Below are 14,575 nucleotides of genomic sequence, written 5' to 3'. Positions count from 1 at the left end.
AACATACGAAACACAAAAATGTAAGAATGTCGAAGATCAAAAAGCAACGATCGACGCCTTGATATAGTTCGCACTCTGTATCAGAATAAAAATGACCGACCTGCGGCAGAAGATCCCAGCCAGAGGGCAAATAAATCCTCGACACTAGAAGTGTGATGCTGCTGTTGCTGGACGTAATTCGCATAATGATACGGGGTCGACGACAGCGGCGGTTGTGTCTGAGGTGGATGGTGGTAGTGCCGAAACGACGGGGTTGGTACTGCCGGCGAAGTGGCGTGACAACTCTCAAGCAACATACGACCCCTGACAGCAGCCTCTAATCCTACGTGTGGATACTCTGTGGTCGCAGTTCTGTGTAGATGACCCAAAACCCCTGCACCAACACCAACACTAGAAACACTACCGACACTAGCGTTGTCCAGCAGCAACTGTTGCACTTGCAGTATGTCCACAAACTCTTCCCCTCTACCAGTTGTAACAATCCGATGTCGCTGACTATAATCAGCACCGCCACTGACACTGCTAGTAGTAGTAGTTGTAACTAACGCTGGGTCACGTGGCTGTCGCTGATATTGACTAACTTGCTGATAAGTAGGTGAATTCCCAACGAGAACTACGTCTTCATTATTTTCGTCATCGTCTCCAATGTCACTGCCGCTCACAGGTGTAAAGTCCCGACTCGACCTTCTCATCGCTAATGTTAGCATGGTGTTTCATGAACAGTCGATAATAACAACGATAACGAACCTTCGATAGTATCATTACTGCTATCACATTCGCTGACTGCATAGTGCTCAGTGTCAAAGTGACGACTAGAAGTCCGGGGGTATGTCCTGTGCTGATGTCTGCATGGCGTAGAGGGGAGAGGGTAAATGTGTGTCCGGTGCCAGGATATGAATGAACACACACAATGGTGCATGTGTAGTAACTAACCCTCTGCCTGAAAGTTGGCGCTAAAGAGAGAAAAGCAGACTAGATACTCACCGTTTTCGTCACAGGTTCCGCCAACGCTAAATATGATGCCGACTCCAATACCACTTCGTCTTCCTTGTTCTTCAGTACAAGCGCTGTTACCATCAGTGGGGCGATCATGTGCGTGACGTCATCAATAGCGTCACCCGTCGTCATAGAGAGAGAGTATAAAACAGGCCCGCCAACAACAGCTTTTGCTACCCACTATCACCTACCACGCAGAATCATGTTAGCAAGGAAACGAAAGTGGAGGGAGAGCTTCTCGTTTCTACCTCAACAGACTTATTCTACAATCCTCCGTTCAGGGGCTCTGCACAGTACAGCTTAGATTTTGAAAGACGCACGAAGATAACGGACAATATGCGTGCAAGAACACAAGTAAATCCCGACAAAGTATTCTGTTCTTTTACGTGTAACAAACGATTTGCACAGTGCTTTGTTTTCTAAAGCAGGCGCTTTGATATTTTTACCTCCCGAGCGATGCCGCCACAAAACACGCGATGTGAGACTCGAGGTCCACTCTGATGCGCAATCCGCACGCCTCTCGACACACCGCCAGCAAGATCTAGACTGGTTCGTGCTCGGGAGAAACTAGCGATCCTTGTCCCCTCCACGAGAATCATCTTCCGTCCCTCCTTCTCCCTCCTACGAAAACCGCTCCTATTTACCTCTCCTTATAACCAATCTTTTCTTAGCCACTTGATGCAACGTCTTTTTTTAACATAAATCTTTTCTCTCTCGTCTGTCCATTTCTCCTTCTCCATTCCTCGTTTGTTTGTAATCCTTTTCGTTGTTTATTTTTATTCTCCGTCACTCACACCTTACTCCTCCGTCCGTGACTTAGCAGTCATTTCTATACCGGAACACACAACACGATCACATTTTGGCGCGCTAAAATGTCGACTTGCCGACTAAATTTGTAAATTTGAACCGTTTTTATTCAACAAGCTTCACGCAAAACGTCTCCATCTTTCACCAGAGAACCTTTTTAACATCAGTTAGCATTTTATCTGCTTCTTTTTAGTGAGTACACCTTCTGTACCAAGTATGAATACCAAGTCTCATCAGATGCAGCATTTCTGTTGCTTAAGACAGATAATAATATCAGAATATGCACTCCCAATAGCCACAATAGAACTGATTATGTTTATGATGATGATGACACGTGTAAAATAATAGTGTCTCATACCCTTTCCAAGCTGATAGCGGCAGTACGCATCTCTGAAACGTCGGTAACCTTTTTTCGAAATTACGCGGCGTAATATCTCATAAGGCTATCGATACTCACCACCTTGAGAACCTGAAATCTCTTTCGATGCTTGTAAATGATATCCATTGTTCTCTTGGCGGTAAAGACTGTACTAAATATTATTTATGCGAAAATCCGGATTCACATTCAACCACTTCCACACATCTGCAATTCTTAAAATCCATTTACCTAAGATTCACTGTATTGTCAACCTCCTCTTTCGTGGTACTCAAAGTGGATGTTTAACAATAATTTCCCCACTGAAATTCTAAACACGCGAATTGTCTTCCCATCGTATTTACAAAACCACCCATAACATAACAACATGATAAAAGTGCCTTAAAATTATGACGTATTTTCTCTGCTGCTAATCATTGGCCCGGTAAAGTTATCTTGGCCACTACCGGAATTTTCAAGTTATCGCATGTGGAGTCCCAGTGTGTATCAGTCCAGGAAGTGTGGTAATCACTTTATTTCCGCCACGGCATATGACGACGATGCACCTCCCTACCTCTTGTTAGAAATGAAGGCCGAACCGTCAAGGACGATATAGTACGAGATTCGGTAATCACTGACTTTACGTCACACAAAAACACGAGGGTGAATGCGTGCGACAGGTTTAGTCTCCTTATTTTGGCAGTTCACTGTAACAGCTACTCATGAATAATATTAAAATCATGTCATCGTACACTTCATACTATCAGGGTTACCGTCTGTGTGAGGGAAATACATGTAAGGGTACGTTAGTGATATTTTTTCCAGAAGACTGCAATTTTGTTGGTCCGGTGTCAGAAATATTTGGTTTAATACAAGACGAATGTTACAGTTAAAACGTGTTAGTTAAATTTAACTGCATGCACACTCATCTTAGCATGTGAACTCGACTTCGCAAAGCTCTGACTGTCCAAATTTATTACTTACCTCGCTGGCCTACTTGAAATGAGAACCAACTGTTAGAAGTGATGCAACGTTTAGAAACGAGCGATAGCAAATGGATGAAGCGGTCTGAATCCTAGAACACGTTTTGCATAGTTTCGTTATTTGTGGTTTCGTATGGCCTTGATATTAATTTATTAGAGAAACAGCAGGACAATTAGCCTGTAACTGTGTCGTCTGGATTTTTATGTCGCGTGAATTTGTACGTTCTTAGCAAATTGCGTCTGAAAGGAAAAACACTTCTAGCCTTTGTTTCACACAGTGCAGTTCTTCAAGAAATTAAATGTTTAATCTCGTTTATTTAAATAATCCATTATAGGACGTATTTACCTGTCGGACATTAACTAGGCCAGTGGTATTCAACCTGGGGTACGCGAAGACATATTAGGGGGCACGTGAAATTTAAAAAAATATATTATTTTATGATAAACACTGAATAATCAGTAATGTAATTTGTTTAATTTATTTTAGATGTAGATTATATACTATGTATAACTTGAATTATACACCAATAACTTTGGGGAAATTATATCTGGGGGTACGCGAACAAAAAATGGTTGAATACCACTGAACTAAACGCCTTTACCTTAACAGTATCAGTTATGTCTCCGTTGCAATAGGCCTTCGTAGTTATTATTTAGTGTTCTGTCTGACGACAGGTCCATATGAACAGGATCCTTCCATCCTTTTCTCGGACTGGGACCTGTTCATATACGTTCTTGGCAGATGATCCAGAAGTGGTTTGCCATTGCCTTCTTCTGTGTGTGAATGGAGTAATTGTTGGGATGCCACGGAGAAACCGGGGAAGCCCTCGGAGGAAAACTCCGTGTTGCCTAGACCACGGCCTTGCCCAACACAAGTTATAAATTCGGGCACCGTCGGGAATTGAACCCGAGACCCCAGGATTACAAGGCCAGCGTTCTAACCGCTAGACCACCGTGGCGGTCACCTTCGTAGTACGACGTGTTAATACGTTGGCTGCCGTGGGGGTCACCGGTGGGCTACGATATGAAATTTATAATTGGCAAAAATAAGGATGAACTGTATGTTGAACTCATTACAAAAGTACGTTACGTCAACATTGTCTTCATTTTCAGGGCTGCGAGTCCGTTTGGCGCTAGAGCTCAGGGCTATACCGATAACTTCGTCGCCGAGAGAGTGTCATATCTTAAACACACGTCACATTTGTAATTTCGAAGACGATAACAGTTGACGAACAAGTACAGTAATTCTATCATGCTTTTACTTTGTGCAAGATATGCGTAATGAACCAAATATTTTGTTCCATTGCCGAGCGTAAAATAGGCAGTTGTATGCATATCCAAAGAATATTGGTCTATATTTTACAGTATGGACCTGTTGATATCACCGGATTTCGTATAAATTATCACGTATACTCCTTAACCTCGGCGTCATTATTACTGACTTCTGGTTATGCAGAATCTTGGCCATACCGAAATATTTGAATGTCGACTGCCAGCGGACAGTCAGATATGGTCGTGAGAGGTCAGGTATGCACTTTCTGTGAAAGATCAATTCGTTCGTGCTCTGCGGTTAACATACTGCTACAGACTTGGTTAACAAAATGAGACCTATACATCTTTATGCTCATCTTTTTGAAAATATTTTACAAATTCATACTCCCAAGTCAAAGGCTTGTAATTGCCATATTTCAACCTCTACCAAATTATTTTTGTTTGATTGTTGTCAAATATTTTTAGTGCTGGAGGCAGGAAAGATTAACAAAATATGCAGTTTTAAAATTTTGAAATTGTATTTTTTTTCCCCCAAAAAACCTACGCGAAAGTGCTTGAAAGGAATCAGTTGAAGAATATAAAAAACATATTGTATTGAAAACTGAGCTGCATGAGACATTAAATTAAAAAAATCACTTAAAACACAATTTACATTTAAGTGGAAGTCAGTATATTCCCATTGGATCGATCCGGCTAGAAAGACTCACTTTGAAAAGTGGCGGTAGATCATCAACCTGGTTGCATTTGCAGCACACCAGACTTCGGAAAGAAGTTTTGGCAATGCCTGTACTGAAGATTCGTAGAATTTTTTAAAATCATCGGTAAATTAATGTTTCATTTAGGTTGAGTACATCTGTAGACATTCTGCAGGCAGCCGGGAGGGGGAGGGGCATGCTTCATGAGACTGCTCATATTCTTTGGGCTGCGTGACTCAGAAAAGTAGTTTCTGAAGTTTTAAATATTTTACAGGGCACCGGTAACGTTCTCTCCAAATGATAGTTTGTGACTGACCCTCAGGATGTGTTTGTACGTAAGGAAAATTTAGACATTCGTGTTTAAAATATAAATAGTTTCCTTACGCAAGTGCTCTGTGTTTTTACCTTTATCTTCCAACTTCCTTGTTTTTTTAAGGAAAGGCATGCTTCCAGTATCCCTACATTAGCTTATGGAGGAACAGATGTCTTTGAATGAGATTTAGTATAAATGTTATGCCGCTGTAGACCACCAGAGTTTTGTGCTTCTAATAATCCTCCGTCAAAAATACATACTCCGTGGGTGTACGAACGTGACGCTAGGACCATTAATTAAATATCATGAAATGCCTAACAATAGATATTCAAGAAATAATTTTGTCAAGTATTTTTTTAAGAATACAGAACAGTAATATGAACACGGTGTGAACTGTGTTTAATTTTCGGTTTAATGACAGGTACTGATAAATCATTGCACATAGTGTGTGAAATTTTTAGATTTTTTTAAGATGGCTGTCTTCTGAGTTGTTGCGCCATGTAGTCTGGATGTTGGAGGCAGCAAGGATCTCTGAAACGTCGGTAAACTTCAACCAGACTACACGGCGCTACAACCTAGAAGACAGGAATCTTCATACTCATCGCCCTGATGATGGAGGCAGTATGACCTCTGAAACGTTAGTAAACATCGACCAGACTACACAGCGCAACAACCCAGAAGACAGAAATCTTCATACCCTGATGACGGAGGCAGTATGACCTCTGAAACGTTGGTAAACATCGACCAGACTACACAGCGCAACAACCCAGAAGACAGAAATCTTCATACTCACCGCTGTGAAAACCTCAAATCGTATTTTTTTTAAAGATTTTTCATAAATGAAACTTACGCGGATGAAATGTAAGGTTCTCAAGGCGATAATAATGTCTATGTTGGTCTTCTGGTCTGTAATGCTGTGTGGGATTGTAGGTAAATAGGTTACCATTGTTTGGGAGGAATACTGACTCCATCTTCAAGGCTGAAACACTTAAGACAGATTCTCATTTTAAAATTATATAGAATTTCTTTCTATAGTGCAGGTTTCGTTGAGTGTACCATCGTCAGCCAGTTAGAATCTGTGCATCTCTGTGGGAACCCTCGTCCGTTAGTTCGTGACGTCACGATATATTGGGCGATCACGAAACTGCTTGCTCTCTCAGCCGGAAATTAAGATTTAAAACTCAATACTACGTTGTGCATTATGTAATGTTACATTTGTTTGCAGTGAAACTAGGTCCGCCGGCAAAGCCGGAGGCCAGTCTACTAGAGGAGACTCAACCTTCAACTGTTCCTAATTACTTTCTATTCCAGTTAGCAGAAAGCCTGAGCATCCTGCGGGGAATTTGGAGAGTTAACCGTTATCGTTCGAATTTCAAAGACACACTGACATTAAAATACTTTTAAGCCTGCCTTTCTTTTTAGACAAAGGCCAGTGAGCTAAAAATGGCAATGCTGTATACATTCTGCTTTATAAATTGCAAAACCCAGTTATTTGAGATGTCAGTTTTGTTTCTAGGTTAGTAATGGTCATGTAATTAAACGTAATACGCTAACGTTATTTAATTTCAATGTTGACTCAAACAGTTACAAACATAAACGTGTTCTTTCGTCAGCTTGCCGTAATATTTTATTTCACGATCATCGTGGCTGAATACGAAGAAGATATTTATGTTGCACGCGCTCTGGTGCGCGAGACAGTCTCGACAGCACGACGATAATGCAAAGAATCGATCGACTTATGTCGATTTGAGCTGCTCCTAAAGTATAAGTTCTATTGTACTGGTAATGAACCACAATGATGTACATCCCCAATGCCGAATGCAAGAAGAACGGAAGATGGCTGTCTTCTGGAATGTTGCACCGTGTAGTCTGGAGGAAATTGGCCGACGTTTCGTAGGTGCTTACTGCTTTTTGCGATGACTCATCATTCACATGATGGAGGCTGTACGAACGTTTGAAACGTCGGTCAATTTCTTCCAGACTACACGGCGCAACGTTCCAGAAAAGTATATTTTTCGGAAAATAATTATTGTGTAACATTTTTAATTGTTTTAATGTAATTTAATTTCACTGTTTTATGTAGACACACATTTGAATCGGAGAACTTTATGGAAGGTTGCGAAATCAAGCATTGTTATCAGCTGTAGACCTGATATCATTATTTGCATTATTTGCAAATTCTTTACGAATTTCCTTTCTGACTCATTCAATGAGTATGATCAGAGCGTACGCGGAAACAGATAGTGTGACATTATAGACTCTGTTTCAGCTACTGAAGTTCTTTATAGTGCACTCGTAATTTCTAACAGGCTATTTCTCTAATGCAGAAGTTCTCAACCCGCGGGTCGCATGTTGCGAGCAAATGTATTTGTGCTGACCGCATACGTTTTTGTGACACTGATGAAAAATATTTTTCTGATGTCAGAAGACACGTTTGTTAATGTCGTCAGTGTCTGACAGTAACTTTCCCTGTGAACAACTGTTTAACATGTTAAACTTCAAGAGCCAGGATAACTTGGAGGGATGTATTAGAATCGCGGTAAGAGAAATTATGAGTGATTATGAGTGATCAACCAGTCATAAGCTGTGTCAAGTATGTCGCTAATTGATTTTGCCAAAGAAACTTACTGAGTAATTACTGAAATTTTTTGCATTAGCAGATCTAATCTAGTAGTGATTTTAATAAACTGACCTGGTGATTCGATTAATTGTCGTCATTTGTAACCCTGCGGCTCGGGAGTCGATAAGAACATTTGAGAACCTTTGCTCTAAACACAGCGGCAGAAATTGCATAATGAGAAGCTTTATATTTTGTAACCTTTACCGGATATTAGGGTGATCAAATGGGAGAGAATGAGAAGTTCTTGTTCAGTAAGCCTTTCGGGCGTGGAAGACAGTTTGCCGATTTCGTCGTACTACTAACTTAGTTTTTAAAATGTCAGTTTCGGATACCATCTTTCGCTACTGTTATCAAAGTACAAAGTTGTAACGGATTTGTCACTAAACAAATCACCCGAAACGTCGTTTATGTATCATATCTCATGTAATGAGCAGTGCCCAGCATTCGTGAAATTCTTTTTGTTTTCATGTTTCTTATTTATTTATTTCAAAGTATTTTTTATACCGGTGCACCTCGTCTTTGCCTTTATCTTCGTGCTGAGCAAGACTTTGCACGGCGTTGGTTCCGTCCTCTGCACTGGGTTCTGTCCGTCACTGATGGTGCCGAAGCTGCGGACAGCGTGCTACATCTTTGCTGCCTTCATCAGGTTTTTATCGTCTGAATGTCACTCAGACTTACTTCATTGCCTCGTCCACTCTTGTTTCACTGCAATGTGCAGAGTAGGCAACTTGCAACACACAGCACTGATTTTTCGTTTGTTCTTCATAACGCAATGACCGCATATCTTTCTGATTCATTCGTAGGTCAGGTTAGGTTACTTACTCAGTGCTTATGTACCAGTTACCCGCGGGTCGTCGGATCGACGCGAACTTTATCCCATTCATTAATTTGATATGTATTAATAACACATTATTATAACATGTTTTATATATATATATATATATTCTGTTCTGTTGTAATCAATCCCAGGATTCGTTGGCAGCAGCTTGAGCTGCTGATACTTGGGAAATCCGGAGGATCTTTAATGCGGTGGATTCCCCTTGCCTTCCGCATCCTATGCCGTTGACCCATCCGGGTTCATCCGCCTTTAGGGGCGATTTCTCACCCCAAGGGCATGAGGGTGCCCTGAACCACCACGTGCTCATCCACCCACCGAAGAGGCTGTTGGCACTTGGTAGAGGGGTACCACTTACACCGGTGGTCACTCGGTCTGTGGACGCAGTTTAACGTCATGCCCGGGACCAATATATATATATTAATGATGCTTTAATAAAAGAGAGATAACAGTTTCGGAGAAGGCTGAAAATGGAAGTATGTTTCGTCGAAACGTCGATAGCCACCTATATGTCCACACGGCGTTACAACCCAGAGAACCAACATCGAACTGGTCTGGACGTTGTACATCTTATTGCTGTCAGTTAGATCCGTCATTCCGATGTTGAAAGACGCGTGACTAAGAATCGGCGACGTGTTACTGAGAAGTGCTCATGAGGTGGTACCAGAGCGACAGGATTTGTGTGTTCTCTCAACGTGGCTCTGCGTGATTCACCGCCGCCACTCCGGACGCCTCTAATTCGGCGTACATCTGCGTTACTTTGTCATGACTGAATCGTATGAAATTCTCAGAAAATCTCTCCACAATCATTTTTTTTTACCAGCGGCAGTAGAATGCGGTTCCTTCCTGTACCAAAGATTGTGGTACACCAGATATACCATCACGGTAACTGCATTCATGGAACTCTTAAAATTTGTTTCTTTGTATTTTCTCGGAGTTCTCCCGTGTTATTCGCAATTCATTCAACAAATATCTCGTATGTTCGTCGATGTCACCTCGATGGTCGATACAGAATCGTGGGTAAATTAATAATTATTGGAACTATCCTAAATCGTAGGTGCGCAGTCAGGGACAATAAGTAATCTTTCGGTACCAGGATTCGTTTCTCTTGTTGCTATCAGCATTCATTCCTCTAAGTGTTCATTACTAATACGTATCCCAGTTCTAGATTTGACGTTCTTTATTAAACTACACAGATGCTCACAACAAGTTTTTAAAGAATAATGGAACGCCATTAAATTCAACAACGGTGTAGTTTCCCTGACATGGCTAACACTTATCTCGAGACATTTAGATTTCTTCAGATCTTGTCAAGATATTTATAATTTATTATTTATGTGATAACAGGAAAAAAAAAAGGGGTGAATATCTCAGTAACAGACGGGAAAAAGATATTTGAATAAAATAATAAAATTTCCTAGGGGTTTACAGTGTAAAGACTAAATCAGTGCCATTCTACATAACGTGGAAACTATATTTGGACAAATGGACAGATGCCAGAACGATTTGCTCCTTGTGCTGAAGATGTCTTTTTATTACTGACAAAATAAGTGGTGTCGACTCTCGCGTACGAAATATTGTGATTATCAGCAGACGATGACTGGCTTTCGCGTTCTATGACATTTTAAATGGATCCAGTTTTCTTAGAAGGGAGTCGTACCTGTCCATAACAGGCAGCATTTAATACCTTGCTATGTTGTAATGTCGCTGTGTGTTTAGATACAACATGCAGAACGATGGACAAGTGGATCGAAACGCATGACTGTTGTGTTGTGCTGTTATGAATGCCAGCATGGAAGCATTTAATGTTATGTTTCAAGATATTATTCCTGAATTTTCATGCTATGCTGAATAAAACCACGAATTATCTCAGTATGGATAACCGGTTGTCAGTCCAAGATTTAAATCCGGTACTTCCTGAAAAAAAGTTTAGAGCAGCACCGCTACACTAACCTGCTAGAGATTAAAACATTGTACTGATTACAAATGAACCGTATGATCCGAGTTCAAAACCCGATCGAAACTTTTTGACATATTCCGGCGTTTATTCCATTCACACACAGAAGAAGGCAATGGCAAACCACTTCTGGATCATCTGCCAAGAACGTATATGAACAGGTCCCAGTCCGAGAAAAGGATGGAAGGATCCTGTTCATAAGGACCTGTCGTCAGACAGAACACTAAATAATAATAAGATGAGGTGGTCTAGCGGTTAGAACGCTGGCCTTGTAATCCTGGGGGTCTCGGGTTCGATGCCCGGCGGTGCCCGAATTTATAACTTGTGTTGGGCAAGGCCGTGGTCTAGGCAACACGGAGTTTTCCTCCGTGGCATCCCAACAATTACTCCATTCACACACAGAAGAAGGCAATGGCAAACCACTTCTGGATCATCTGCCAAGAACGTATATGAACAGGTCCCAGTCCGAGAAAAGGATAAAAGGATCCTGTTCATATGGACCTGTCGTCAGACAGAACACTAAATAATAATAAGATGAGGTGGTCTAGCGGTTAGAACGCTGGCCTTGTAATCCTGGGGGTCTCGGGTTCGATTCCCGGCGGTGCCCGAATTTATAACTTGTGTTGGGCAAGGCCGTGGTCTAGGCAACACGGAGTTTTCCTCCGGGGGCCTCCCCGGTTTCTCCGTGGCATCCCAACAATTACTCCATTCACACACAGAAGAAGGCAATGGCAAACCACTTCTGGATCATCTGCCAAGAACGTATATGAACAGGTCCCAGTCCGAGAAAAGGATGGAAGGATCCTGTTCATATGGACCTGTCGTCAGACAGAACACTAAATAAAATAATAAATAATATCTGTATCATCCATCTACACGTTAACTGATCAAGGAGCCTTGTAAGATGTGTGCCTCGTATACATACAGGAAGCCATGATGTGTAATCGTACTTCTAACAAGGTAAATACTCGTTCAGATTTACTTTCTACCTGCTCAGAGAAGCCGCATCTATTTAAGGAATGTTGTCAACTTATTTAGGACGTCAACAGTTTGGGTTTAAAGTTTATAAAAGAACCTATTTACACTTGTGAAATGTTGGTTTATCCTATTTATTACCTGAAGTCAATAGAACACTCAAAACGTGCTTGTTAGAGGCAAGATATTAGTAATGAATAACTGTAGTGGTTAGAGGAAGATGAAGGGAATTATTGGAGAAACAAGACGGAACAATAATGGTTAAATACAATTGCAACAAAGTAATTTGTTGCCACTGGGGTCAGATGAGACCCCGAATAGGATACGAGAGTTAAAATAGAATTCACCAACGCCAATTGGCCCAGTCTCCGTATAGCATGAGAAAAGGAGCAAACAGTGTGTTGAGACATCTGGAGGTGACATAGCTTTTGTGTTCTGTATCAAGCCAATTTTGCAGTGTAGAATCGTGTGTAAATAGAAGTACTTGGTATTAAGAAAGAAGGTACATAGTTAAGTTCTATGTTAAATGCATTTGTAAACATTACACTATATACAGTTAGAATGTTTGAAAACTACACGACTAATATTCGTAATAAATTATTTATGGAAATTCTAAACTTATCTCAACAGGATTGTCCCATAATCAGTCCATTGCAAAGATCAGTTTGTTTCTGCTGCTTAGGAAAATAAGCGGTGCTTACTCTGAGAAAAACATGGAAACCATAATTACGCTCTCTGGGCAAAATGTAGAGTTAAAATCTGTAAGAGTATGTGGTGTTATATAGTTATCAGTGAGCTTTAAAAGGTTAATAATATTGAAGCCGAATGTTGCGGTCGAGTGGTTAGCATTCCTGCCTCGTGTTTATGAGGTGTCGGTCCTCAGATCGGGTACACAAATTGAGGTTTTTCCTGGTTTTTGTCAGTCCCTTCAGGCAGATCCTGGGATATACATGAAATTAATCCACGACCGTTTCCTTATACATCGAATATGTAGAAGAAAGTTGATTGGAAGGTCTGAAGGGAAGAGACCACCGGGAGGACCTAGGCTTAGGTGGGAGGTAGCAATAACATTTATCTTAGAGAAAGAGGGTGTGGATTGGATTCATCTGACTGAAGATGGTGACCAATGACGGGCCGCCGTGAATACGGTAGTGGACCTTTGGGTTCTGTGTAAAAGAGAGGAATTTCTTAACTGCCTGAGCAACTGTAAGCTTCTCAGGAAGGACTCTGCCTCATGAAGATAGTTATTTATTCTTGGCTTTTCTAACTTTCCGTCTTTGTCAACTGTTTCTCCTTTCTTGTCCTGTTTGTGGTTTTTAAATAAAGCAATCACGTTTCTTTGTTAATATTCGATTCCGTTTCTGCTGTCGGTTGTGGGCACGGAGGCGCGGTCGTGATGAAACATATGTAAGAGCCCGCAGCTGCGTCTAATTTGTTTCCACAGCGTCTTGTAGTTCAAACATCAGGCCGGACCACCACATCATAACAAGGGTGCTTGATCGCTTGATTTTTGTATTACTTCGTGGTTATAAATCAATTCTCAGTGGCGGATTTAGAACTTCAAACAAATGAAGAGTAGAGAGTGTCAACTGTTCCAACGACGTTATATACTGAAAGCAAACACTGCTGTTCGAAAGTAATTAAGAATTATATACAAATGATAATTCATACGTGTTCTAAACTAAGAGTCCACCAAAACACTGGGCAATTCATATCTGCCAACCTGTACAAATATTTCCCTCTACTTCCAGTTCTCATTTCTATTTTATCCTCCTACCCCTTGTATCTGTAAGGCTAGATGATTATTCCATCGTACTATTAGACGACATGTTCATATAACCTTAATAATAGTTGCTGAAAAGTACAAATTATGAAGTTCCTCATTTCTGTCATTTTCTGAGTTTTTCTGTCGTATATGTGAGTGTATGAAAATGGGGCGGGTGTCAAAGCGACCCTTCAACTACGACCTTTGGCTGATCTTTTGTGCATTATTGTTCAACTGAATCCTATGAAAATCGCCTAGTTCCAGAAAATGTCTGCCCTAATGGCGAAATCGTAAATATGATGACCATAGTCAAGGTCTCCCTGTAGATCCCAGATCTCTTGGAGTCCCTGTGTCTCTGAAGACAATCTCTAACTAAGTCACTGTACTCAGTCACACCTGGGCCCCTTTTGGGCCCCCCTGGACAGACCTTCCTAAGTTTAGGTAGTGATACTTACCCCGGTTGCTATAAGCCACCGTTATTTCTGCGGTTATTCCTAATTTTAAGCTGGATCCCTGCTGAGAGAACAAATTTAAAATAAGAACTGTGTGTTAAACAGCTCTTAGAGTTACTTTTACGTGCACACGTCTTAATCTGCACCCGTTTCTCAAGATTTCTAATTGTTATTGTTACGATGGGATGAGACAATGTCTCTGATGAACTGGACCTCTGACGGGCGCATTGTCCGTCCCCCAGATGACACGTACGCGTGTACGGAACAGCAGCGGAATGTTACTGACAGGAGAAATCCGAAGAACTCCGAGATGTCTGGGAACTGTTTTCGTCAGAGTCCGCCACTGTTCTCTGTCCTTTGCCATATGAATCTAATTCACACCCATATATTATTTTTTTGAAGTCAACATTAATATTATCCTCCCATCTACACCTGTATCTTCCCGTCTTGTTATTCAATTGAATAAAATCATGTTCTTTGAAGCGTTACGATCCATAAAGTAGGAGCATTTTTATCTGAGCTTCTAATCCACCACTGACGCTTGCGTGTG

General features: G+C 41.1%; 2 protein-coding genes across 6 annotated transcripts in view; one reads left to right on the top strand and one right to left on the bottom strand.

The window, feature by feature from the left end:
* LOC110830547 (spermine oxidase) overlaps positions 1-14,575 on the top strand; it is a 241,955-nt gene that overhangs the window by 90,964 nt on the left and 136,416 nt on the right. The gene's annotated exons all lie outside the window — the stretch shown is intronic.
* The window catches only part of sr (zinc finger domain-containing protein striped), a 150,678-nt gene that overhangs the window by 36,995 nt on the left and 99,108 nt on the right, over positions 1-14,575 (bottom strand). Inside the window, exon 1 of one of the 4 annotated variants that reach the window (XM_087344933.1) lies at positions 985-1,544. The exons of 2 other annotated variants lie outside the window; for them this stretch is intronic. Coding sequence is in view for 1 of the 2 variants with exons in the window: in XM_087344930.1 (XP_087201056.1) it covers positions 101-707 (607 nt within the window). In the remaining variant the exon portion in view is untranslated. Of the gene's footprint in view, positions 1-100; positions 945-984; positions 1,545-14,575 lie in introns of those variants that run through there. One more of the 4 variants, XM_087344930.1, reaches the window with a different exon arrangement.

The sequence above is a fragment of the Zootermopsis nevadensis genome, unplaced genomic scaffold, assembly GCF_977971745.1.
Source record: "Zootermopsis nevadensis isolate Lab colony 2312 unplaced genomic scaffold, Znev_1.0 Znev_ptg000001l, whole genome shotgun sequence".
NCBI lineage: Eukaryota > Metazoa > Arthropoda > Insecta > Blattodea > Termopsidae > Zootermopsis > Zootermopsis nevadensis.
Note: the sequence above shows the minus strand (reverse complement) of the source record. Positions and strands in the feature narration are given on the sequence as shown.